Genomic DNA, 25805 nt, shown 5'->3' with positions numbered 1-25805 from the left:
ATCTTCTTCTTCTTCCTGTCACTTATATATCTGAAGGTTTTATTCCCCGCAGTAACAGATTTTGCCATTTCCTCTTCTTTTGAGGCTTTAGCAGCATTTATAATCTGCTTTGCCTCCTTCTGTATACTTTTGTACGTCTCTCTGTCAGCTTCATTCCCAGTCTCCTTATACTTCCTATACGCTGCCTTTTTTCCTTTTACAATGGCCTTAACCTCTCTAGTAAACCATAATGGATTCTTCTTCCTTTTACTTTTGCTAACTTCTCGTACATATAGTCTAGTTGCCTTTAATATGACATTTTTTAATTCTGCCCACTGAGTGCTCGCCCCCGATGTTTTATCCCACCCTCTTAATTCTTTATCTAAATACTCCCCCATTTTATTAAAATCTGTCTTCCTAAAATCCAATACTCTTGTTGTAGTATGGGATTGGACGTAGTCAGTTTGTACGTCAAACCATAGACACTGGTGGTCACTGGAACCTAGATTTTCTTCCACTCTTCCACGATCCGCCGCATTTCCGCCGATCCGCTGCATTCCCGCCGATCTGGACCATATACATTGAACTACAGCTCCCATCATCTGCTTATAGTATGAATAGGTGATGGGAGCTGTAGCTGGGTAATGGATATGACATGCCGCCGGGCGCAGGGGGGAGCCCCTCAGTACACATCAGCTCTCCCCCCTCCTCCTTCCGGGATAACTTCCGCCTATACCAATGCTGAGTCCCTGCCTGGCCGCCGCTCTCCACTCTCCCCCCATACATACCGGCTCCCGATGCATCCTGGTGTCCGCGCTGATGCCGGGAGCCGGTATATGAGAGCGGAGAGCGGCGGCCAGGCAGGGACTCAGCATTGCTATAGGCGGAAGTTATCCCGGAAGGAGGAGGAGGAGGGGGGAGAGCTGCTGTGTACTGAGCGGCTCCCCCCTGCGCCCGGCGGCATGTCATATCCATTACCCAGCTACAGCTCCCATCACCTATTCATACTATAAGCAGATGATGGGAGCTGTAGTTCAATGTATATGGTCCGGATCGGCGGGAATGCAGCGGATCGGCGGAAATGCGGCGGTTCGGCGGGCTTACTGTGATATCCGAATGTATTGAATTAATACATTTATGCAATACTTTGGGGAGCAGGGACACTTGCTCCCCAAAGTATTCCATAGATGTATTCATTCAATAAAGCACACTGTACATAACATTACATTACATTACATAGAAACCCATAGAAACAATAAAGTCCCATAGACTTCTATATAGAGAGCGCCCCCTGCTGGACACTCCATAGGAATTACACCCTGGGTCGTGACGTCACTTCTTCAGAGAGAATTCTAACACTTCCTGATCTACTAAATTAAGGGAAATAGCAGTATATGAGCATTTCCCATAATTAATGTACATTAGAAATTTGTATAACTTTTCATAAGTAACAACATATCAAAAATTAATTTTGGCCGGACTTCTCCTTTAAGCTATGGAACTGTGGTGCGAATGCAATCTTAAGGATTACTAGTTGTCCTTTGAGCACACCTGGTGTGTTCCTTACCCTAGTGCTATTATGCAATAATGCAGTGAAGCTGCTAGGTGTATACGCAACCTTGGGGTGTAGGCGTGCACACCGTATGCACAGCGTATTTACTGCTGCTGCGGCGGAGGCGCGGCGAGTGCGCACCAGTTAGATCTAAATAACTGAACACTGCATCAAGTCTGCTGCGGGTCTGCTGCGTATGCGGTGTGTGTGTTTGTACCCTTGGAGTTGCTATGTGTATGTTTTAGTACACCTGGTCACTAATTTGTTGCGCTAGTACTGATATTAATGTATTGAAGCTATGTAATGGCAATGGTGAACATAATCTTAGAGTTGTGTTTTGAGTACATCTTATGTTTCATTCCTTACTCTAGTACTGCTGTTGAATGATGCAGTGAAGCTATAGATGTGCTATGTGTGATTGCAGCCTTAGGATTAGTAGTTGTGAATTGAGTACACCTGGTATGCTCCTTATCATAGTAATGCTATTAAATAATGCAGAGAGGCTGTGGAGCTGCTAGTGCTGCTATTAAATGCTGCTGTGAAGCTGTTATGTGTGAACACAACCTTTAAAGCTGCTTGTTATGTACATATAAGGTCTCATGTCTTGCATTGATACTGCTATTTGATGTGGGAATGAAACTGTGGCGGTATGTGAACACGGCCTTAGAATTGCTAGTTGTATATAAGTACACTGAGGAGTCTGTCCTTGATCTATGCAGTGGTTGTTGGCCTTTTTAGCCTGGCACAAGCTTATTATCATTATTATCTCAGATATCGCCGGAATCTGGCGACAGAACTTCCAAGGAGAAGGAAACTTTGAGTAGATCAGTCACTTAACATGCAGATCCTGCAGGATTCCACCTCCAGTTGGCAGTGGAAATAGTTGATTGTGTTGGGTGGAGTAGGCTGATGCTTCTTTAGACCATGGTTAATGGGGTTGAAAGAGGACTGGAGTCAATCGGGTTTAACCTTGGGAAACCCTACTGTGCTGAAGTGAAAACACCTATGAGACAGATAACAATTGCCCCATCACAGGGAGAAATTGCCTTCCTGACTCCAATAGCAATCAACACACATCCTAGAATCACTGTAATATAACTTGTAATATATTTATAGTGAAGCACCAGACCTTCCTTACTTATTGAGACAGCCATAACAACATCATGTGGCAGAGAGTTCCATAGTATCACTGCTCTTTAAAGAATCTTTAATATTATCCTCCTCTGTTGTAATAACTTTACAAAGTTTTCTATCATCTACAAAAAATCTACTCTTTAGCCCCTCTACAAGGTCATTAATAAACATATTAAAAAGAAATTAACCCAATAATGGGCCCTGCGGTACCTTACCTTTAACTGTGACCCAATTAGAGTATGTTTTATCAATGACCACCCTGTTTTCTATCACTCAACCAGTTACTTACTAATTTGCATATATTTCCCCTATTCCCAGCATCCTCTTTTTATAAACCAACCTTTCAAGCGGCGCAGTATCAAATGCCTTTGAAAAGTCCAGGTCCAGTCTATAACTGACCTCCTCATAGATGTCAATCAGATTAGTCTGACAGGACCGATCCCTCATAAACCCATGCAGGTGCTATGTTATAGCATTATTTTCTTTAAGATACTTTATTATAACATTTCTTACAAACCCTTAAATACTTTACCCACATTAGATGTTAGACTTACAGGCTTATAGTTTCCAGGATCACTCTTTGACCCCCTTCTTGAATATTGGTACCACATTAGCAATGTGCCAGCCAATCGCAGCTGAGCAGCTGATGATGCGGCAGAGGGCGGCCGGCATGAGGGACACGTCATCTGCTGCTCAGCCACGATTGGCTGAGCTTAGTCATGCTCAGCCAATTGCGGCTGAGCAGCTGATGATGCGGCAGAGGGCGGGCGGTGTGAAGGAGGGCTGGTGCGGTCCCCAAGATGGCGGCCAGGGTCGACACGAATCAGGTATGTATAGTGCACTACACTTCTGGGGGGGGGGGGGGGGGGGGGGACATGGGGTAGGGGGCCATTCACTAACATAACATACATTACAAAGTTTTATAACTTTGTAATGTGTGTTATTTAGTGAATAATTTTCTAACGCCGCACTACCCCTTTAATAGCACCAGACTTAGGGTACTATTACACGGAACGATAATTGGCCCTATCCAGCCGATTACTGTTCCGTGTAATAAACACAACGATCTTCGGCAGATCGTTAATATAGGTTCGGATCTATAATTGTCGGACACAGTCAGCGCATGGCTACATGTAATAGCAGTGTGCGGCTGATGATTTGCAAAATGCAAACATTACCTATCCATGGTCCAGGGCTGCTCCTGCAGCTTTAGAGCGGCCTGTCATAGCTGACAGGCTGCTCAGCCAGTCGCTGGCTGGGACCGCCGCGGCCAGTGATTGGCCGAGCGGCCTGTGAGCTAAGACAAGCCGCTCTGAAGCTGCAGCGCGTGGGACTTGGGAAGAAGCGGACCGCAAGAGGAGCCCTGGACCATGGATAGGTGATGTATGCAGTTTAAGCAAGGGCATCGGTAACAATGTCCATGCTGCCCTTGTTAAACGATTATCGGGCCGTGTAATAGGCCCAGTAAATGAGCGCCGATCTAGCAGATTGGCACTCATTTACAGTTATTATTGGGCCCCCATCGGGCCTTGTAATAGTACCCTAAGGGTCCATTTACACAGATTAACTGGCAGATTATCTGCCAAAGATTTGAAGCGAGGAGCAGACTATAAACAGAGATCAGGTCATAAAGGAAAGCCTGAGATTTCTCCTCTTTTCAAATCCATTCCTGGTTTTGGCTTCAAATCTTTAGTAGATAATCTGTCAGACAATCGTTCTGTGTAAATGGACCGTAAGTGTTGCCCAGGCCTAAAATAAGGAACACTACTCTCATATTGCCCCACGTTGAAGAAACTGACATAAGAAAAATCACCAAACAACAGGGATTATAAATTACACACATTGATTTATTTGACAGGCAGCAAATCCAGAAAAAAACACATTGGGAATGAATGCAATTCTCCCCTAAAAAAATCCCTGCAACAGCATAAAAATAACCATTGTATAAAACATAAAAAGGCTTTGTGTAGTTCCAGTCCTGCTTAGGAACCTAATGCGTAATAAGAAAAACAACTTTCAGACAGCCCATATCCATTATCTGTATAAAGTGCAGCTGTAATCTGCATATAACCGGCAACCATTGTGTGGTTGGACCCAACATTCATACAAATGGAGTGTTCTGCTTAAGACAAATGACATCAGTCAGGATTATTAACTCTGAAGACGCCGCCGCCACCACTATGAATGAGCAACAGGTGCACGCCAGAGGAATCGCTCTGTTACTAGTCACCTCACAACAAACACCTTGCTGCTTTTAGAAAAGTGCAATCATTACTGTGGAGGAGAGTACATTAAGTGGAGGAAACACAGAAATATTTTCTTCACATTGCATTAACACTTTAAAAGTGTTTCTGTGCATACAGATAAAGCTCTGTAATAGAGATGAGCGAATTTACAATACATAGGAAGTGAATGGCTTGGTTAGCTTGGCAATCCGCTTATCAGCCGGCTGCCTCTAAGGTCCATGCTGCTCTGTTCCGGGTGTCTGAAAAAGCTGGATTCAGTCCTGGGGGAAGTTTCCCAGGACTGGATCCAGCTTTTCCAAGCGCCCAGGGTGGAGCAGCATGAACTTCAAAAGCAGCAGTCTGATGAGTAGATTGCTGAGCTAATAGTCATTCACTTCTTTTGTATTGTAAATTCGCTCATCTCTACTATCTAATGTCAGAATACTTTAGAATAAACAGTGCAGTTTGTTTACATTACGTCAAGAGCAATCTACATATGAAGGGCGTCATTTATTTAAAGCAGTGAATGTTTGGGCTGTGTAAGCACAGCTGTAAGTGGTGTTGATGCCATTAGCCTTCTAGGTACACACTACGTATAGTGCTTTGCTCTAGTGGTGTGTGTATACACGTATATAGCACTATGGCTTAAGGCCCTATTACACCAACAGATCTGACGACAGATTATCTGCCAAAGATTTGAAGCCGAACCCAGGAACAGATTATAAACAGAGACCAGGTCATAAAGGAAAGACTGAGATTTCTCCTCTTTTCAAATCAACTCCTGGGTTTGGCTTCAAATCTTTGGCAGATAATCTGTTGTCAGATCTGTTGGTGTAATGGGGCCTTTACACTATTACTAGAACCATGACAACTTATAGTGCGTTTACACAGAGAGATTTATCTGACAGATTTTTGAAGCCAAAGCCAGGAATGGACTATGAACAGGGAACAAGTCATGAAGGAAAGATTGAGATATCTCCGCTTTCCGAATCCATTTCTGGCTTTGGCTTCCAAAATCTGACAGATAAATCTCTCTGTGTAAATGCACCATTAGATTGGTCTATGATTGGTCTATAATGGGTCTGTCAGGGTTCCAGTGTTCTAAGCTTTAAAAATAGTGCTGTACATTGTGCTATTTAACAAAGCTGATGGAAGCGAGACTAGCAGCAATGTGAACAGAGACTAATACAGTGTGGATGGAGAACAGGTTATTGTGTTCCTTCATCAATTCTAAACCAGATACAATTTCCATCCATAAATCATAAAATAATTGTGTTACGTAATCTTTGGAAATCAAATGATTCTGAAAGAACCGCATAGTTGTCATTTAATTACAATAGGAGAGACAGACCCCTGGCTGCACTCATGAGATAGCGATTAATGCTGACATTTCTTCTTTTATGTACAATGAACAGGTTTACCTCAGGGTAGCACACCAGTCCTTCAAACTGAGGATGACCTTTTATCATTTTTAGTCTACAAACTGACCACCATATACAAAGAGATGTAGATTTATCTTGCCTGGTAACAAGTAGGGCAGAAAACCAACATGGAGGTAATGTACTCCCTACTCATATACTGTATAGCTGCTGTCTGACACTGAGAATCAGAAATGCATGCACATGTAAGGCTGTATTTACACACTGTGGCTGTGTTGTGGTAAAACTGCAGTCTATTGCAGTAAAAATGTTTCTGATCCACTTTGTGAAACCCCCACAAAAAAAGTGAATGCAGACTAATAAAGCTTATTTGGCCCTGTTAAGTACCTAGAATGTACATGGATAGACTACGAGGAAAAGCCACAATCCGCTTTCCTGTGGTTGTCTCCGCCATCTTTCATGTGGTCCTCACAGAGAACTGGGCGGCCTCCTGTGACTGTAATAAATGCACTTAGCTGCTTCTTCACCAGCATGTGAAGTGTGAGGGTCAATTCAGAAAACCTCTGACGTGTCAAAAAGCTTTCACTGGTCATAAGTTGAGATGGAAATACCTCTGGCAACAGGAGGGTCACAGTTTAAAGAGGAAACCAGGGAGCGACCAAATCCATGCAGGGGGGGAAAAAAAAACAAAAAACAGTACATTGATGTCAGATACTTTACCAAAAAAAATGGCACCTTTGTCCTCTCTTTCATGAGTCAGTCCTGAAACCTGCACTGATCACTAGTTATAGCCAGGGGAATTGGATGTGAAGCACATGGGCGGTGTGATTCTCTCTTCTTCTAGTAACCAGTGGGATCATCTGAACATCCAAGCCTCAAAGATCAAACCTTTTGATGCCTCTAAGACATGTCCACAGTATTCTGAAGTGACAGGTACACTTTTTAAAGGGACTCCTCAAAACACCCGCTAAACTTAAGTTCTCAGTAGATTATACATCAGTAGAGTATACAATGCTGATACTAGTCCTGCAATTGTTATCTTTCTATGTTCCTTGCATTCCTTTGCTATAATCCCACAAATGAAGGAGTCTAAGTAATCCTCTCCATTATATTCTTGGTCCTCTTTACGCATCAACATGCCTAGTACGTAGGCTTACAACAGTGAAATACTAAGGAGTAGAAAGCTACAAATTACAGATTTAGAATCCGCATCCTTTATCCTACTTACAGCTGACTTTAGTTTAGGGTTTTGAGGAGGGTGGGTTGGAGGTGACAGAGTCCCTTTAAAGTGGGCAGCTTCAGTAGTTATATATGGAGCTATACTTCAGCCCAATAACTATTGGCAAGCAGCAAGGGACTGTTTTACTCTTATTGACCCCATATAAAAAAATAAAAAAAAACTAACCTAATCAGACTCAGATACTGGTCAATTAGCGATCAATAAACATGTAATACCGATAACACAGTAACAGGTAGGGATCAGAAGCCATACTGCAACAGCAAGGAACATGGCATATAAGCGCCATGGAAGCGTTCCCTTACAGCAGGATTATGTATAAAACACACAGTTTAGTTTTTCCAGGCAACTGTGGTGCATTCAGGATAACTTGGGAACATACTGAACAGTAACCTTCCCTTAATCCGGCATTAATTTGCTCAGACATGGTACAGTATCAAGTATTCTGGTGTATTAGACAATCATAGAAAAAGTATATAAAACTTACTTGTAGATAACTATAACTAGATAAAAACATGGCCTATCGGAATTTTTGGACTATGAGATACCGGAATAGAGGAATGGTTCTGTATCAGTAACACATTTCCACAACAGGTTCTCACGCCAATGATACATCAGAGGCAATGCTTTGGTGCAGGAATGGCAATGGATTTAGGGTGAGAAGGAACAAAGCAGGCAAATGACATACTTTGATTCTGCCCAGCGTTGTTCTACAGTGCAAAAAAATACAATTTACAAAAACATGGAATATTCCTCAACCTATACTGGAAATTGTGTGCAGAAGACAACAGTTTCCAATGTATGTCTACACATCATAGGATGGTCTCACTGCATTAACATTATACAGTGAAATGCCCTTCCTGCATCAGATTACAAGTAAATAGAAAGACCTAAAGTAGCTAGACAATCAATAAATTAGAATATTAAAAAGTTAAAGCACATTATTACTCTGGAACTGAAACATCCTCTTGCATAGAAAGAATGCGCAGTTAATAAATATGATTCCTGGTCCTCCTCCCCCACCCACTGAATACATACAACCTCCCAAAATAAAGAGCAGAGTACAGTCCTGAACCATTCCTGAGGAAGGACGGGCTCCTGCTGCTGTGTCCTGCCGTGCCTGGACGGGCCACCAAGTGGGCTGATCTTCCTGCTGGGGATGATATGTGCAAAATTTGGAGTGTTTTGGCCCCTGCAATACAACAAGAATAAACACTTCTTTATTACCTCGAAGCAAATTACTTATACAACTCACTTAAATCAAACAGGCCCGATTCATGCCTGATCCTAATGCTTACCCAGATCAGAAAGTGAAAAATTCTAAAGGACTGATCATTTCATATAACTATATCTATGGCTATATATCTATAGCAAAGCCATATACATAAATCCTGTGCTGAAGGGCACACAGTCCCTAGAGTATGTAAGCTCTTCATACACAGTCACATAATGCCTTCAAGGGGCACCATATTCTCTTGACCTCTTCAAACCATGCCCTGTGTAACACAACGGGAGCATGCCACAACAATACAGGACAATCACCTTACAGTAAGAGGAAACAGGGAACATATACTGGTCAGACTCACCAAATCTTCAGAATTCCCAGCGAATAACCCGCAGATGACTATGTGTCCATTTCTAGGATAACGTGTGATGATTCATGAGAAGCTGGAAAGTAAATGTTGGCCATTACTTATTATTTGTTTAAATTATTGCAGGCGGCAAATGAAAGCAAATAGCATGTACACCTCACATGGCAGATAACACAGGTTGTGCCCTATACAAGATGCTACACTGATTTCAAAGGGTGCTGAGTGATTCTTCACCACCAATCACAACTTCTCTTAAGATATTTCACACTACAGTGTCTGATCACTGCTGTAGCTCAAAAAAGAGCATACCCCCCCCTCTCCCCACAATGCATCTACAGCCCTTCATACCCTGTATGTACTGCCGCACTACTCTGCACAGTCACTTGTGCTCCTCCCAGTAAGTCAATAGTTCCTTTAGGTTGAGTTATTTCTAATAACCCTCTGTTACTAAAGACATACAGGCCCAGAAACATCAACGGGCGTGAAAAAGACATGGGTGTAAACTGCCCATAGCAACCAATCACAGCTCAGATTTCAGATCTGGTAAAGTGTGCTGCGCTGTCATTGGCTGCTGCGGATGTTTACACCCATGTCTATTTCACACCCATTGATAAATCTGGGGTATAGACTCAAAGATGACACCTGTTACCAACTAGAGAATTGTAGACAGTCTGGAAGACAATGCATGTATTAACCAGACAGCAGGTTCATGTTCCTATTTTCTAGTGGCCAATGAATTACCTGGATTCTCATCATCCGTCCCTTCATCATCCCATTGATTCACTCTGCCTAGAAGGGGGTTCTGAGATTCAGATAACATTCTCATTGGAAACGAAAGTCCATCCCCAGTGCTTAGAAAAGAGAAGAGGGAAGCGGTTATAAATTAGCAGGGACCTGATGAAAGATACAACGGGTTATTTAGGTTAATTAAAGGGCTAATGGAAACCAACAACCATGTAATGTACCTTGTGAAAACAGGAACCAGCCACAGCTTCTTCCTCTTCCCAAATACTTGCTCCAGATTTCTCCTTATGCCTAAGTGGAAGCCATTCTTATCAGGACCACTGGGGAACACTGGGGCTGAAAAGGCCTCTATAAAATGCAAAATATAGAGGGAAACAAGGTTACATTTTGGTTATTGCATTAAATATTGTAATTCATAGTTATTTTTTTATGATTTTAAGCCAGCTGCTATGGGAAGTAGATGATGCCACAGGGATAGATTTAGCATTTCAGATGCACATAGAATTAGAGCAGTTATAGAGAGGTTGCAACCTTTCCCCTTAGGATTTCTGTCATCTGCAGTGAAGTCGTCATCCACATCAATGTCCAACATATACGGCATTATATAAGCCAGGTAAAATGCAGATTCATATGGAAGGTGCACCAGACAGCTCCCCAATGCTCCAGATTATTTCTTCTTAAAAGGTATCATACTGAAACCCTAAAATGCAGAGTTCTGCTGATCACAGGTGTTCTTTAAAGTGACACTGTCACCCCCTTTTTGCATTATGACTTCTCTACACAGGTGTAAAGGGTATATTTTGCAGTTTTCATACCTTATTTTATATCTTATGTCTTATATCTCATGGTGCTTGTTCTAGTAAAAAGTGATGCTTTATCATCTGGGAATTGTGCCACCTGGGCGGGGCTTCTTAACTTAAGCGCTGCTTAGCCCCGGGCCGTAACGGCACCGCAGACCTTGCCCCTCTGTGACGCCATAGCTGTCGAGGCACCGACGGCCATTGCAACGGGCTGGCCTAAAGGTCTAGACCCAACCCCCTCTATTTCCGCCCATACCAATGGCTGACGAGGGACGGTGCTTATGCGACGATGATGTCACAGAGGGGTGGGGCATACAATGGTGATGTGGGTGGGGCTAAGTGGCACTGTGGCCGTGAAGCCCTGGCCAGGTAGCACAATCTGCAGATGATAAAAGATTACTTTTTACTGGAACAAGCACCATGACCTAAGATATAAAATAAGGGATGAAAAGTGCTAAATTTACCCTTTACACCTGTGTAGAGAAGTCATAATGCAAAAAGGTGAATCTGTGAGCGTTAATTCATATTGTGAACTGCCAAGAGTGGTCCCCTCCCATCCCTCACCCTGCTTGGGACTCAGCTTCCAGGTGTCAATCAAGCAGGAAAGGGGAGAGAGGACGCATTCCAGCTTACAGTTATTCAGGAGCTGCAAACTGTTAATTCCCAGTGAAAATATTGTTTCCGTTTTTGTGATCAATAGATAACATTCTCAGATGGGAATACCCTTTAAGATTTCACAGTGCTATAGTTTCTGTTATTATAGCATCTGATCACAGGATGATATGGCGTATTATCATTAGTCAGTTCTGAGAGGATGCATGGAAATGCATGCACCCATGAAGTCCCGCAATGTCAAGAGGGGGGCCCAGATCTAAGGGGCCTATTCCACAGAGCCATAAATTGGCCCGATTCGGCCGATTATCGCTTCATGGAATAGAGACATGTTTCACTGCGTCCACAGAGCCTTCAGGAAGAATTGCTTCCTGAGGACGCTGTGGACGCAGTGAAACATGTTGAAGGGGCACACTGCTCCACCACATTCAGTAACATAGACCTGGTTAGGGTCTACTGCATATGGTTTATTTGTTAGAAGTTCGACTCTGGTATTTTTTTTTTTAATACTTTTTGTTTTCTAGTTGAGTCCCATTAAAGGGGGCGTTTGTCCCCAGGCGTTTAGCCTGAGAGATTAGGAGTATAAATACTAAATATAGTAACAAAATTTGCTATAATATTTGCTACACTAAGAAATTGTTGGCAATACCTATATGTTTAACAGAAGAAACTGGAGACTAGTGATGAGCGAATAGTGAGATGTTCGAATATCTCCCCGATATTCGAATATTCGATTGAATATTCGATCCCATTAAAGTCTATTGGAACAAGTATTCGTTTATTGAAAAACATCTATTCGACCATTTGGAGGTCTCCAAGTCCACAATGAAACCTTGGAAAATGATGCCAACACCACTGGAATGCAACTCGGACAGCAGGGGAAGCATCTAACACCCCAAAATCGTAGGTAATAAAGTCTCAAGTCGATGTTATACAGGTGAATTACCTGGTTATTAAAGGGTGTATATATATATATTTTATAGGTAAAGCTGGACGACTGTATTATGTAGCACGTAGCACTTGGTAAACAGAGTGCCTTATAGTAGCACAGCAGCCTGCTTGTACCACCCGGTGTATTTATGTATGATGTAGCAGCACGTAGCACTGAATGAACACACGCACTACTCTTTTTTTTTTTTAAAATCTGGCATGTATCAGGAGCACAAAGCACTAGGTGAGCAGAGTGCCTTATAGTAGCACAGCAGCCTGCTTGTACCACCCGATGTATTTATGTATGATGTAGCAGCACGTAGCACTAGATGAACACACATACTACAATTTTTTTTTAGATTGAGCAGTCTAGCACGTATCAGCAGCACAAAGCACTTGGGGAGCAGAGTGCTTGCCCTACCCTTTGTATTTATGTATGAAGTAGCTGCACGTAGCACTGGGTGAACACACGTATGTATGTTATTGGGTCATGTGACTATGCCATCCAATCCTTGTTATTCTCGTTTCTCACAATGCTACGTACACCAAGGGGCTGTGGCAGCCTCCCTGCATGTTGATTGGCTAAAAAAAACAGGAAAGAAGGGGGATTAGAACGATCATCGAATATTTGGCGAACTATTCGATGCGATCGAATACCTTACTATTCGATCGAATATCTATTCGATCGAACAGTATTCGCTCATCACTACTGGAGACGAGATACACTACATTACATACGGACTCCTTCACCACAAGAGGTACAATATCAAAATATCTACTGAGATACCAATAGAAAAACTAGAATACCCTTTATACACTGACGGCTTGAATAAAACACTCAAGCAACTGCCTAAACACCACTGAGCAACCTCTCTACAATATACATAGTAACCATACTATCCGGAAACATGAACTATATAAAATATAGAACTATTTCACTAAATGGATTCTATGTACAATATAATAAGATACACCACTATACAGTGGTACCTTGGTTTAAGAGTAACTTGGATTGAGAGCGTTTTGCAAGAGCAGCTCACAGTTTTTCAAAATTGTAACATGGTTTAAGAGCATTGCTTTGGTTTAAGAGCTTCCTGTACTGGGTGGGAGGGGGATGGTCTGCATAGTTTGGTCTACAGTCCTATACCTTGACCCAGGAAGTCTCCCTCACCTTCCATATCATAGCAGATCCACTTCAGGCTGGGGCTTGCATCAGGGGACAGGGCTGTGGCGGTAATCTTTTCATAGCTGTAAACCCTCTATGTATCTACATATGCCCTGCTCATTCCTTCATGCTCCCTGTCAGCCCTTGTGTTTCCCATCCTCTCCATTCCTGCTATAATGTGTCTGCACTTGCACTCAGCTATACACACTGCTGCTATTTTGTGCCCGCACTTACACTCAGTTATACACACTGCTGTATATACATTAAATACACTATACATTATACTCCACATGCTGATGGCTATGCTGTTCAGTAACTTATAAGACATTCAGCTGTTTCTAAATGTTTGTTTCATTTGTTTTACATGTTGTTCAGAATAAAAAATGATTATTTTGGGGGTTTGGAACCAACTGTCGGCATTTCAGTGATTTCTTATGGGAAAATTTGCTTTGGTTTAAGAGTGGGTTTGGATTATAAACAGGGTCCCAGAATAAATTATGCTCGTAATCCAACTGTATATTGTTTAATATTTTTACTCTATTCAACAGTTTTGATGTTGTATAATTTTATTTTTATTTTATTTTACTTTTATCTTTATGACGGCGTCAGATTCTGTATTATTGTCACATTCAGCAGCTCTGATCATTTTCATATACTATTAAAAAGGAGTATTTTTGAGAGCCTACCATTCTTATCATTGCATTTATTCTTTTGAAATGATAACCTCCCATATCACAATGTGGCCGCTCCCTACCCAATCTCTGTAGGTGGATCCTGATAGATGGACTTACATTTTTTTTTTCAAACTTCTTGTCTTGTTTACAACCTCTTCCAGCGCCCTTAAGGACGGGTAACATATTGTATTACAGAATACACGGTCCTGAATCCTGCAGTTCAGGAGAAGGAAGGAAGGCCTCATTCATTACTTTTAGGAGGATGTGTTCTAGTCAGCCACAACCCTGGAATATCCAGTAAAGACTCCTTTGCCTTTCCCTGCAGAGCAGCGCTCCTAATGAAGCAATAATCCGGCAATAAAGGCTCCTAATTACCTGGGAGTCGGAGGAGGCTGGAAGCAGGTTGCCACAGCAACGTGCCATTAGAATACTAGTCCTAGAGCCGCAGTTTCCAGGCAAAGAAATGACAGTCGTATCATACCCACTGCACAAACACTACTGTATGAATGGAGATTTCTACCTCGCTGCTCTGAGAAGACGGGTGATACAATAGACAAGGAAAGAGCATATATAGAAGCATGTGGCTGATTCTTCTTGATAGTATTACTTAGGGAACAGTCCAACAATGTGGATAGTGTATACGGATGAAACCAAGGCTCTTGCTTGTAAAACTGGCGTACTATGGGCAATATCCTGTGGCCATCAGCCACCAAAGGGATTAATCCATATGCTGGACTGTACCATAACACTCCATACAACGAATTGTAAAGTGCTGCGGAATCTGTTGGCGCTATATAAATAAAAATTATTGTTATTAATTATTATACAATGTACACAGGTGATGGGCACTTTCAGCTGTAATTTGGCCCTTTTTTGGGCAATACATTTAGCAGTGTTTTGGACTACAGCAAAAGCAATAACCCAGAAGATGACCATTTTATTTTATTCAGGAAGTATTCCAGGATTGTCCAGCAAAAATCTTTTTCTTTCAAATCAACTGGTTTCAGAAAGTTATATAGATTTGTAATTTACTTCTATTCATAAATCTCTTAAGTCTTCCACTACTTATCAGCTGCTGTATGTCCTGCGGGAAATGTTGTTTTCTTTTCAGTCTGACACAGTGTTCTTTGCTGCCACCTCTGTCCAAGACAGGATCTGTCCAGAGAAGGAGACCTTTTCTATGGGAATTTGCTACTGGTTAGGACAGTTCCTGACATGGACAGAGGTGGCAGGAGAGAGCACTGTGTCAGACCGAAAAGAAAACCCACACATCATGCAGGACATACAGCAGCTGATAAGTATGGGAATACTTGAGATTTTAAACAGAGGTAATTTACAAATCTATATAACTTTCTGATACCAGTTGATTTGAAAGAAAAAAAAAAAGATTTTTGCTGGCTAACCCCTTTAATGATTCAAAATGGTTTCCTGGAAAACCACTTTATGTATCTCCCCGCAAGCCCGAACTAAATAATGGGTGAAACTTACCAAGGGTGGTTCTGTTTACTCCCACAAGCCAACAATGGTATCCAAAGAGAAACATGAGGCTGATGAAGAACATTAATGAGACGAAAAGTAGGAAAAGCACATGGAATTTTGCCCGATTATTTGTTACCTCTGTCTGTGAAAACAATACGATTTAGAGGATTTAATACACATGTATTACATGTACTTGAGATTTTTATTTACCCCTATAAACTACACATCAATACTGTAGGGGCTACAGCAAAGTAAAAATGTCTACAGCACACAAGTACTGTATCGCAGCAGATTTGATGCTGTTCAGTAATTAAGATCAAATCTGCTGCGGATCCGCACCATCAAATCCGCTGCGATATGGTATGTGTGAAGCTACCTTTAGGGTGCCTTCACTCCTACCGGATCCACAGCGGATCTCACTTCTGCGGATTCGAAGTGAGAACCACTGCAGATCCGGTACCATTCACCCCTATGATAGCACATATTCGCAGCGGGATTGACATCCCGCTGTGAATATGTGCTTTGACCCATCTCTGTCCGCAGCCCTGCCGCCGCATTAGGCTACGTTCACACAGAGCAAAAAGGGCGGATTACGCGAGGAAATAATTCCGCCTGAAATCAACTGACGCTGAATTCCGAGCAGAATATAAGCAGAATGTAAGCAGAATCCCTGCGTATTCTGCTAGGAAAGTGTTCAGCTCTTAACAAATTCAGCGCGGAATACTCGAGGAATCCGCGCTGAATCCGCATGCATTCAGCGCTGAAACTCAGCGAGTATTTGGCGAGTAAACTAGACTATACTAGAATATATACTAGAATCCTCCTCCCCCCCCTTTTTTCCCCATTTCCGTGCTGATTCAGCGCGTAATTTCCGCTTGTATTCCGCGCTGAATACGCGCGTATTCCGCGCTGAAACAGAAAATCAGAGCCCCATCGGTTTGTATAGGCTTCCGCTAGCGGAAGAATGAACATGTTCATTCTTCTGGCGGAAAGCGGATTAGTTCAGTGCAGAAATTCCACCGTGTGAACTGCAGAGCAGAATTTCATTTCAACACAATGGAAATTAGCTCTGCATCTATTTTAACGGCTGAAATTTCAGAGCTGATTCAGCGCAGAAATTCAGCTGCTTTTGCTCAGTGTGAACGAGCCCTTAGCCCATCCTCAGCCGCATCCCCCATCTCTGGCCGCATCCCCTATCCCCGGGAGCATAAAGTACCTGCTCGGCGGCACGGCTGCAGTGAGGCTCCCGGCTCCGATCCCGCTCATTAGGGGCTGCGGACAGCGAGGGGTTAAAGCACATATTAACAGCGGGATGTTAATCCCGATGCGAATATGTGCTATCATAGGGGTGAATGGTACCGGATCCGCAGCGGTTCTCGCTTCGAATCCGCAGAAGTAAGATCCGCTGTGGATCCGGTAGGTGTGAAGGCACCTTTAAAGAAAATCTATCAGAAGGTTAAAAGATCATATGCTGCTCATAGATTCTAATAGGGCGGGGGGCAGGTAATCACATGCCGTGGTAGTCCAGAACAGCTTGTCACTTCAGAGACTGCTCTGAAGTTGCACCGCCAGCTGCGGGAAGCGTGCAGAAGACAGGAAGACTCGGGAAGCGTGGAGAGGTATGAGCTTTATTACTTTCTTTACAATGTCATGAGCCGTCGGCAGTGCATCACTATTACACGTAGCAATGTGCGCCCGGCAGCCAATAATTTTAGGTCAGGACCTAAAGACATGATCAGACACAATTATCGTTATCTTCTTTACATGGATCGATAATCCGCCAAATCGTCCTGATTCGGCAGATTAATGCTCCGTGTTATAGGGCCCTTAGTTTATACACCTACAACCTGCTGACAAATCCGCTTTAAGCTTCTGCCAGTAGACTGTGCCGTTTACGGACTTAGGTCTTTCCACGCAAGCACCAAGGCTCCTGTTTCAAACAGATTCCATTTTAACACAATGCTATTGACTATAATGTTAATAAACACACCTACACATAATAAATGTCAAGTTTTAATACATTTTATTGATGGGGTTACCCAGACTGTCCTAGTTTGGACCTGGTTTTGCAGGTCAGTTCTACTGAAGTGAAAAGTGGTGCTATTCTGCAAGAAAATTGCTGTGCTTTTTCTAATCCTGAATAACCCCTTTAACGACAGCAGTTTAAAGGGAACCTGTCACCCTCCGTGCCGGGGTGAAGGCCGCCTGACCCCCCCGCTAGAGCCCCGGATACTTACCCCATCTCGCCAAGTCCCGGGATGGAGATATCCTTGTGGGAAGCCCGGAGCGCGCTGCATAGACGAGTCTGATGCCCATTGAGAATGAATGGAGCCGTTATTCTCTATGGGCATCGGACTCATCTATGCGGCGTGTGCGCCAGGCTTCCGACAAGGAGATCTCCATCCTGGGAACGGCTCCAGGAGCGGGACTTGGTGAGATGGGGTAAGTATCCAGGGTTCTAGCAGGGGCTCGGGCGGCCTTCACCGCGGCTCGGAAATAACTGATAACATTTCTCTGGGTTAGGGTACTATTACACCAAGCGATGTTTTGACAACTAAAAATTTACAATAAACCATCTCAAACGACTGCTATGCCCAATTACACGGAACAATGATCGTTACTTATGATCGTTCTTGCAGTCGGTTTGTCGTTGCTACTGCGTATGTTTCAGCTATGACTTCTTATTACACCGAACAATGTGCTAACGATTTGCGAACGATCAAACAATAAAAATAGGTCTGAATTCTATCAAACAACCAACGATTTCTTGTTGGTCGTTTAATCGTTTCCTGCTATTACATGAAACGATCATCATTTAAATCCGAACGATCTAACAATTTTTCAAACGATAATCAACCCGTGTAATACGGCCCTTAGACTGGGTTCACACTGTCTTTGGCTAATGCTTAACATATACATTTTATACTCTAGAAATTAATAAAAACAGATGCTGATGTCTTCCACACAGCCAAATTCGTTTTCCATTGAAAAATAGTATTGGATCTTATTTTATTTTTGCTGTATACAATAGTGGAGTTGACTAGGCTTTTATATAGGGTTAATAAAGGTAATAAAACGTAAGCACGAATGGCAGTGTGAATCCAGCCTAATGTAAAGCATGAACCAATAGTCCAGGGATACTAAAATTGTAGAAGATATAAAGGATATTTTCCTAAGCAATGGTAATATCTACTATCCATGAACAAATGTGCAATACTCACAGTCCAGTAAAACAGGAAGTATTTGAAAACTGTAGAGGCAATGTATGAACAGTACAGCATTGAGTACGCCAGGAATAGAAGAAAGAACTTGTAGTTTGAGAATCCAATACAGTTGTTCACCCTGAAAAACAAAGTAATATGTGTAACCCAAGAGGATGGAAATTCAGATCAATCGAGTCCTTATAATGATTGATGCCAAATCACTAGAATATACTATCAGTATGGGATCCGAACATTGAGTACTCCACCGATGAATGATCAGAATAAAGGGGGCCCCACACTTGGCAGAGAATGACTGCCCCTAATAATATAGGGCCACCCCCATGTGTGCACTGGGACAGGTATAACAGCACAATTTTACCTCTTTGAGAATTTTAACTAATGAAATAGTTTCGATTCATTGGCCTTTAAATAGGAATATAACACTGATGGAAACAACAGATGAACTCACAAGAACTTATAGTATGCTGCGTGATAGCTGAATGATTAATTCACTCATTCGTAGAATGCTCATTCCAGAGTAGGTTTTAAATATTAAAATACTGGCTCTGATCCAGAAATGATCATCTTTTTTTAACAGTACAAGTAGATCAGGTTTCCAAGTACTATAGATGGCAGGAATGCCCAATAAATCTTCATGTAAAATAGCAGGGCTGTGGAGTCGGAGAGTCGGAGCTAGCTTTGTTTGGAGTTAGAAAAAAAATGTAGAATTGAATTTTACAAGTTTTACTCATGAATATATATTATGAGCAACATTCTAATAAGACACTGTCCCTATTACATAAGGGTGGTCGGGGAATATATCAGTAATAGGACACTGGCCCTATTAGATAAGGGTGGTCGTGGAGAGGTTGTGGGTCACTATTTGGCAGTTAGTTTCTTAACTGGAAGAGTCCATTGTGTGGGGGGAAATCTGTGCTGTTCTCTTCCTGGATGCTGGATATCCTGTGTAATATAGAGGAGGAGGAGAAGACATAAGTAGTGTAGCAGTAACCTCTGTCCTCAGTGTGGTGTTTTCTCTCTAGTAGAAGATTGTGTGGTTTTCTTCAGTGTTCTATGGCTGCAGGTGTGTGTGTGTGTGTGTTTGTGTGTGTGCGTGCGTGCGCACGCGTGCTATGGCTGCAGTAGGCTGTGTGTGTGCTATGACTGCAGCAGGTTGTGTGTATATGCTATGGCTGCAGCAGGCTGTGTGTGTGTGTGTGTGCGTGCGTGCGATGGCTGCAGCGGGCTGTGTGTATGTGTGCTATGGCCACAGCAAGCCGAGTGTGCGCGTGTGTGTGTGTGTGTGGTGTGCACTATGGCTGCAGCAAGCTGTGTGTGTGTGTGCACTATGGCTGCAGCAGACTGTGTGGGTGTGTGTGTGTGTATGCTATGGCTGCAGCAGGCTGTGTGTGTGTGTGCGCGTGCGTGCTATTGCGTGCCCCCACAGTGACCTTCTATATCACTGTGTGACCTCTATATCACTATGTGTGATCCCCTGTATATCACTATGGCTGACCTCAATATTACAGGTATCTGGCATTGTTAGCAGTGTTTCTTTAAGTATGGTGAATATTTAGTGAGAAACATAGAAGATTGTCAGCAGGAAAAGACCACCTGCTCCATCTAGTCTAGTTGTGAGTAGTTCAGGACATGGAGGCTGGAGACTGGCTGCATCCACTGCACACACAGGAGGATCTTCTTTATATACAGTATTCCTTTATTTACTCAGAAGTCGGCCCAGGATCATGTAGGACATTAGGGAGAAGCTGCTGAGCCAGTGAGATATATAACTCCCCTGGTATATGACTGGCCATTTATGAAGGAGCAGGAGTCGGAGTCGGTCCTGATAAAATTCAGGGGTCGGTCCTGATAAAATTCAGGAGTTGGAGTCGGAGCTGCGGCTTACCGACTCCACAGCCCTGTAAAATAGTCCCATCAATAATTGACACACCTGTAACAAAAGAATTTGCATAACAAATAAAACTTTGTGCCCAAACCAGCAATAGAAGAAAAAAAAAAGCAATAAATCTTTCCTTTCTTTCCCTAGTTCTGGTTAGAGGTAGAGGGTATTTTTTTATATATATAATGTATATATTAAATAGACTGTAGGAAAGGAATGATACATACCAAGGGCAATGGTGGTCCATCTTCAAGACACACCTGTGATAAGGTGGAAGACAAAATGTCAAATTCTGCACACACACAAACAAGTGGTACAGAATAAATGGAAAAACACAATTGTGTCTGGGTTAAGATAACATATAAATGGCCAAAATGAAGTGTGTATATGTGTGACCTTTAAAAGCTGTAACCAAAAGGCCTTTTTAGACTGACCGATTAATGCTAACAATCGCTCCTAAGAACGCTGCAATAATAATGATTGAGACGTGCGGCCAATAATGTACGTTGAAGGCTGCACAATTTCTTGTGCCTTTGCTGACTGCCAATCTCACTGATTTGTATTGTTTGCAGCCGTACACAGGTCCATATCAGGCTGTATTTAATTGTCCATACCCTTGTGGGTTATGCTAGGGTATACCACAACAGTATATCATATGATTAACCCCTTAAGGACAGAGCCTGAAATGGCCTTAATGACTGAGACAAATTTTATGAATATGACCAGTGTCACTTTAGTCATTAATAACTTCGGGATGCTTTTACCTATCCGGCTGATTCTGAGATTGTTTTCTCGTGACATATTGTACTTTACATTTCTGGTAAATTGGAGTCGATACTCATAACAAATCTTTATGAAAAAATCCCAAATAATGTGAAAAAATGTGAAAAAATGCATTTTTCCAACTTTGAAACTTTTTTGCGTATACAGAAAGTGGTTATACCACATAAATTATATATTAAATAGCATTAGCAACATGTCTACTTTATGTTGGCGGCATTTATTAAACTATCTTTCATTTTTTTTAGACAATAGGGAGCTTAAAACATTAGCAGCAAATTTCCAAATTTTCAGTCAAATTTCAAAATCAGATATTTTTAGGGACCTGTTCAGGTTTAGGCTGGGTTCACACTATGTATATTTGAGGCTGTATTTGGTCCTCATGTCAGGTCCTCATAGCAACCAAAACCAGGAGTGGATTGAAAACACAGAAAGGATCTGTTCACACAATGTTGAAATTGAGTGGATGGCCATCATATAACAGTAAATAACTGCCATTATTTCAATATAACAGCCGTTGTTTTAAAATAACAGCAAATATTTGTCATTAAATGGCGGCCATCCACTCAATTACAACATTATGTGAACAGAGCCTTTCTGTGTTTTCAATCCACTTCTTGTTTTGGTTGCTATACAGCCTCAAAAATACAGCCTCAAATATACGTAGTGTGAACCCAGCCTTAAAGTGTATTTGAGGGGCCTGTATGTTAGAAAGCCCCACAAAGCACCCCATTTCAGAAACTGCACCCCCCAAACTCTGCAAAAGCATATCCAGAAAGTGTTTTAACCCTTTAGGGGAGTCACAGAAATAAAAGCTAAGTGTGTAAGGAATTTGAAAATTTTAATTTTCTGTGCAGAGATTTTATTGTAATCCAATATTTTTCATAATTATAAACCTATTACCAGAGAAATGCACCCCAATAATTATTGTCCCGTTTCTGCAGTTTATAGAAATACCCCATATGTGACCCTATTGCGCTATTTGACGCAACCACAAGCCTCAGATATAAGGGAGCGCCTAGTGAAATTCAACGCCTCCGTTATATTTGGTCATTTCTGACTGTACCACTTCAGGTTGGCAGAGGCTCTGGGGTGCCAAAACCTAAAAAACACCCCTAAAGGGACACCATTTAGAAAACTACACCCCTCAAGGAATGTAACAAGGGGTGCGGTGAGCATCTGGACCCCATAGGTGCTTCACAGATTTTCCGAACAATATGGCGTGAAAAAAAAAATAATTATTTTTCACACTAAAACGTTGTTCTAGCCTTCAATTTTTCATTTTCTTAAAGGGATAAGAGGCAAAAAAAGACACAAAATGTGTAGCGCAGTTTCTCCCGAGTACGGAAATACCCCACATGTGGCGATAAAGTGCCAAGGGGGCGCAGGACGAGCCTCCAAAGGGAAGAAGCGCCAATTGGCTTTTGGAAGCTGAATTTCACTGAAAAGGATTTCAAGCGCCATGTCGCATTTACAGAGCCCTTGTGCTGCCAAGACACTGGAAACCCCCCACAAGTGATTCCATTCTGGAAACTACACCCCTCAAGGAATCTAACAAGGGGTGCAGTGAGCATATGGACCCCACTGGTGACGGGCACAAATGTGGAACAATGTGACGTAAAAGTAAAAAATTTCATTTTTTCACTTTCATGGCACAAATGTGCCCGTCATCAAGGGGTCCATATCCTCACTGCACCCCTTGTTAGATTCCTTGAGGGCTGCAGTTTCCAGAATGGGGTCACTTGTGGGGGGTTTCCAGTGTTTTGGCAGCACGAGGGCTCTGTAAATGCGACATGGCTTTCATCATCCATTCTAGCCAAATCCAACCTCCAAAATCCAAATGGCGCTCCTTCCCTTGGGAGGCTTGCCCTGCGCCCACATGGCGCTTTATGTCCACATGTGGGGTATTTACGGACTCGGGGGAAATTGCTCTACACATTTTGTTTTTTTTTATCTTTTAACCCCTTGTGAAAATGAAAAAATCATGACAAGATTAATGATTTAGAGTAAAAATTTTACAAAAATTACACTAAATGTTGGTCTAGCCTTGATTTTTTTCCATTTCCACAAGGGGTTAAAAAAGAAAATGAACACAAAACGTGTAGGGTAGTTTCCCCTGAGTACGAAAATACCCCACATGTGGGCATAATGTGCCATATGGGCACAGGGCAAGCCACCAAAGGGACAGAGCGCCATTTAGAGGCTGGAATGGAGGATAGAGGCCATGTCGCAATTACAAAGCTCCTGTGCTGCCAGGACAGTAGAAACCCCCGAACTACACCCCATAAGGAATCTAACAAGGGGTGCAGTGAGGATATGGACCCCACTGGTGACGGGCACTTACGTAGAACATGTGCCGAGAAAATAAAAAATACAATTTTTTTCATTTTCACGTCCAAAATGTGGCCGGCACCAGGGGGCCATATCCCCGCTGCCCCCCTTGTTAGATTCCTTATCGGGTGTAGTTTCCAGAATGGGGTCACTTGTGGGGGGTTTCTACTGTCCTGGCCGCACAGAGGCTTTGTAATTGCATCATGGCATCCTCTAATGGGAATGGCGGTCATACCTACTTAGCTGGGGAAAAGGGACAATTCTAATTTATTTGGGGAAATAAAAAAGGTTGTTTACCGAAACGTGCGTTGGGGTGGGGGCAACTGTCCGGCTGACACATCACGTCCATTTGGGTAAGGTAACACATTTTGTATGGCCAATTTGTTGATAGAGCTGGCTTAGGGTTTGCTTTATGGTATTATACCTATGAATTGTATTTTGTCCCTTATCTCTCCACACATAGCCTGATAGTAGCATCCCTCATTTGTATGTTTTTTCTGTTGGTTTTAATGTTTTTTCTCAGTCGCAGTTCACTGTGTATTATGATTTCTTTCAAATGTATGTGCTTTTTATGAAATAAAGTATTCTTTATATGTTAACTAGTTATGGAGGTTCAGTTTCTATATAGGTATTTAGTTTGTAACTAGAACCCAGTGACACTATACTATACTATCCCCTTCTCACGGAATAACACATATAGGTTGTAGTGCAGGGGAGATCTGCTATATCTCTTTTTGTATGTATAATTTATTTGGGGGTATTAGGGAAATTATTAGTTTATAAGGTTGGAAATGACAGGTGTTTATCAAATTCAACCTGTGTTGATCCAGAGGAAGGCAAAAAACCCTCGTAAGGCAGACGACAGTAGCCTCATCACAGGGGAAAATTCCTTCCCGACTCCATAATGGCGATCAGAATAATCCCTGGATCAACGTGACCCCTGAAATAGGAATAAGGGACAGAATTTAGATAATGTAGAACCCCAGTGACGTGTGGTACGCCTTGAAGCGATCCAGTATGCAGAGGCCAGGGTGATCAGGACAGGTGTCACACTGGTAAATGTTGTCCTTCCTGATCCCCCTGTTACGCCACACTCTGCACTTCTTCTGGGGTCTCCTGTTTTCCAGTGTGGGGGACGTCACCTGGAAAATGTTGTCCTGATGCGATACGGGGTCCCTCATATCCAGAAGCGCTGGGTCCGCTCCATGGCTGCTAAATATTAGGGCACTATTACGGCTTCTGATATGTTCGGATCATGCCGCAAGCTACAGTAGCTCGGGCAGCGAGGGACCAGAAGAGGGGGTGCTGGTATAAAAGTTATCCCCGTACAGGTGGTGACCTTTATCCAGCAGTGGGAAGATCAGTTCCCGGACGATCTTCCCACTTGTTCCGAGGATGGGGGGGGAGGGGGCATCTGGGGCTGGATTCGGGTGTCCCTTCCTACATACACTCTAAGGGTACGTGCACACTGTGGAATCGCGACAGATAACCCTTTGTGCATTCCGCAGTTGGCACCCGCCGGCGGACTGATGCAGGCGCACGCCTCCGTCCGTGTCATAGACTCCATTCTATGCACGGGCGGATTCCACTCTCCGTCCAACGTGTTCATTCTTTGAACGGACGATGGAATCCGCCCATGCATAACATGGAGTCTATGACACGGGTGGAGACATGCGCCCGCATCAGTCCGCCGGCGGGTGCCAGCTGCAGAATGCACGAAGGGTTATCCTTCGCCATTCCGCAGTGAGCACGTACCCTAAATCTGTCCCCGGCTGGCTCATTACAACAGATCTCCCCTCTGCGATCGCATTGCAGGGGGGAGATCCCCCACTAGACACCAGGGACAGGGGGCACATACGGTATTTTAAAATGCAGCTGTCAGGCGAAAATCTTTTTCTTTCAGATCAACTGGTGTCAGAAAGTTATATAGATTTGTAATTCACTTCTATTAAAAAATCTCTCCCATACTTATTAGCTGCTGTATGCCATGCAGGAAATGTTGTTTTGTTTTCATTCTGACACAGTGCTATTTGCTGACATCTCTGGCTGAGACAGGAACTCTCCAGAGCAGTAGAGTCTTTTTATGGGA

At 42.8% G+C, this 25805-nt stretch overlaps 1 protein-coding gene across 1 annotated transcript in view; it reads right to left on the bottom strand.

Moving 5' to 3' along the window:
* Positions 1-7392: 7392 nt before the first annotated feature.
* The window catches only part of ZDHHC15 (zinc finger DHHC-type palmitoyltransferase 15), a 37800-nt gene continuing 19387 nt past the window's right edge, over positions 7393-25805 (bottom strand). Inside the window, exons 6-12 of the mRNA XM_069986385.1 lie at positions 20833-20865; positions 18724-18844; positions 15512-15644; positions 10064-10190; positions 9840-9949; positions 9093-9174; positions 7393-8698 (exon numbers count right to left, since the gene is read on the bottom strand). Of these exons, the coding sequence (XP_069842486.1) occupies positions 9131-9174; positions 9840-9949; positions 10064-10190; positions 15512-15644; positions 18724-18844; positions 20833-20865 (568 nt within the window). The 3' untranslated portion in view covers positions 7393-8698; positions 9093-9130. The remainder of the gene's footprint in view (positions 8699-9092; positions 9175-9839; positions 9950-10063; positions 10191-15511; positions 15645-18723; positions 18845-20832; positions 20866-25805) is intronic.

The sequence above is a fragment of the Dendropsophus ebraccatus genome, chromosome 10 (genome assembly GCF_027789765.1).
Source record: "Dendropsophus ebraccatus isolate aDenEbr1 chromosome 10, aDenEbr1.pat, whole genome shotgun sequence".
Lineage (NCBI taxonomy): Eukaryota > Metazoa > Chordata > Amphibia > Anura > Hylidae > Dendropsophus > Dendropsophus ebraccatus.
Note: the sequence above shows the minus strand (reverse complement) of the source record. Positions and strands in the feature narration are given on the sequence as shown.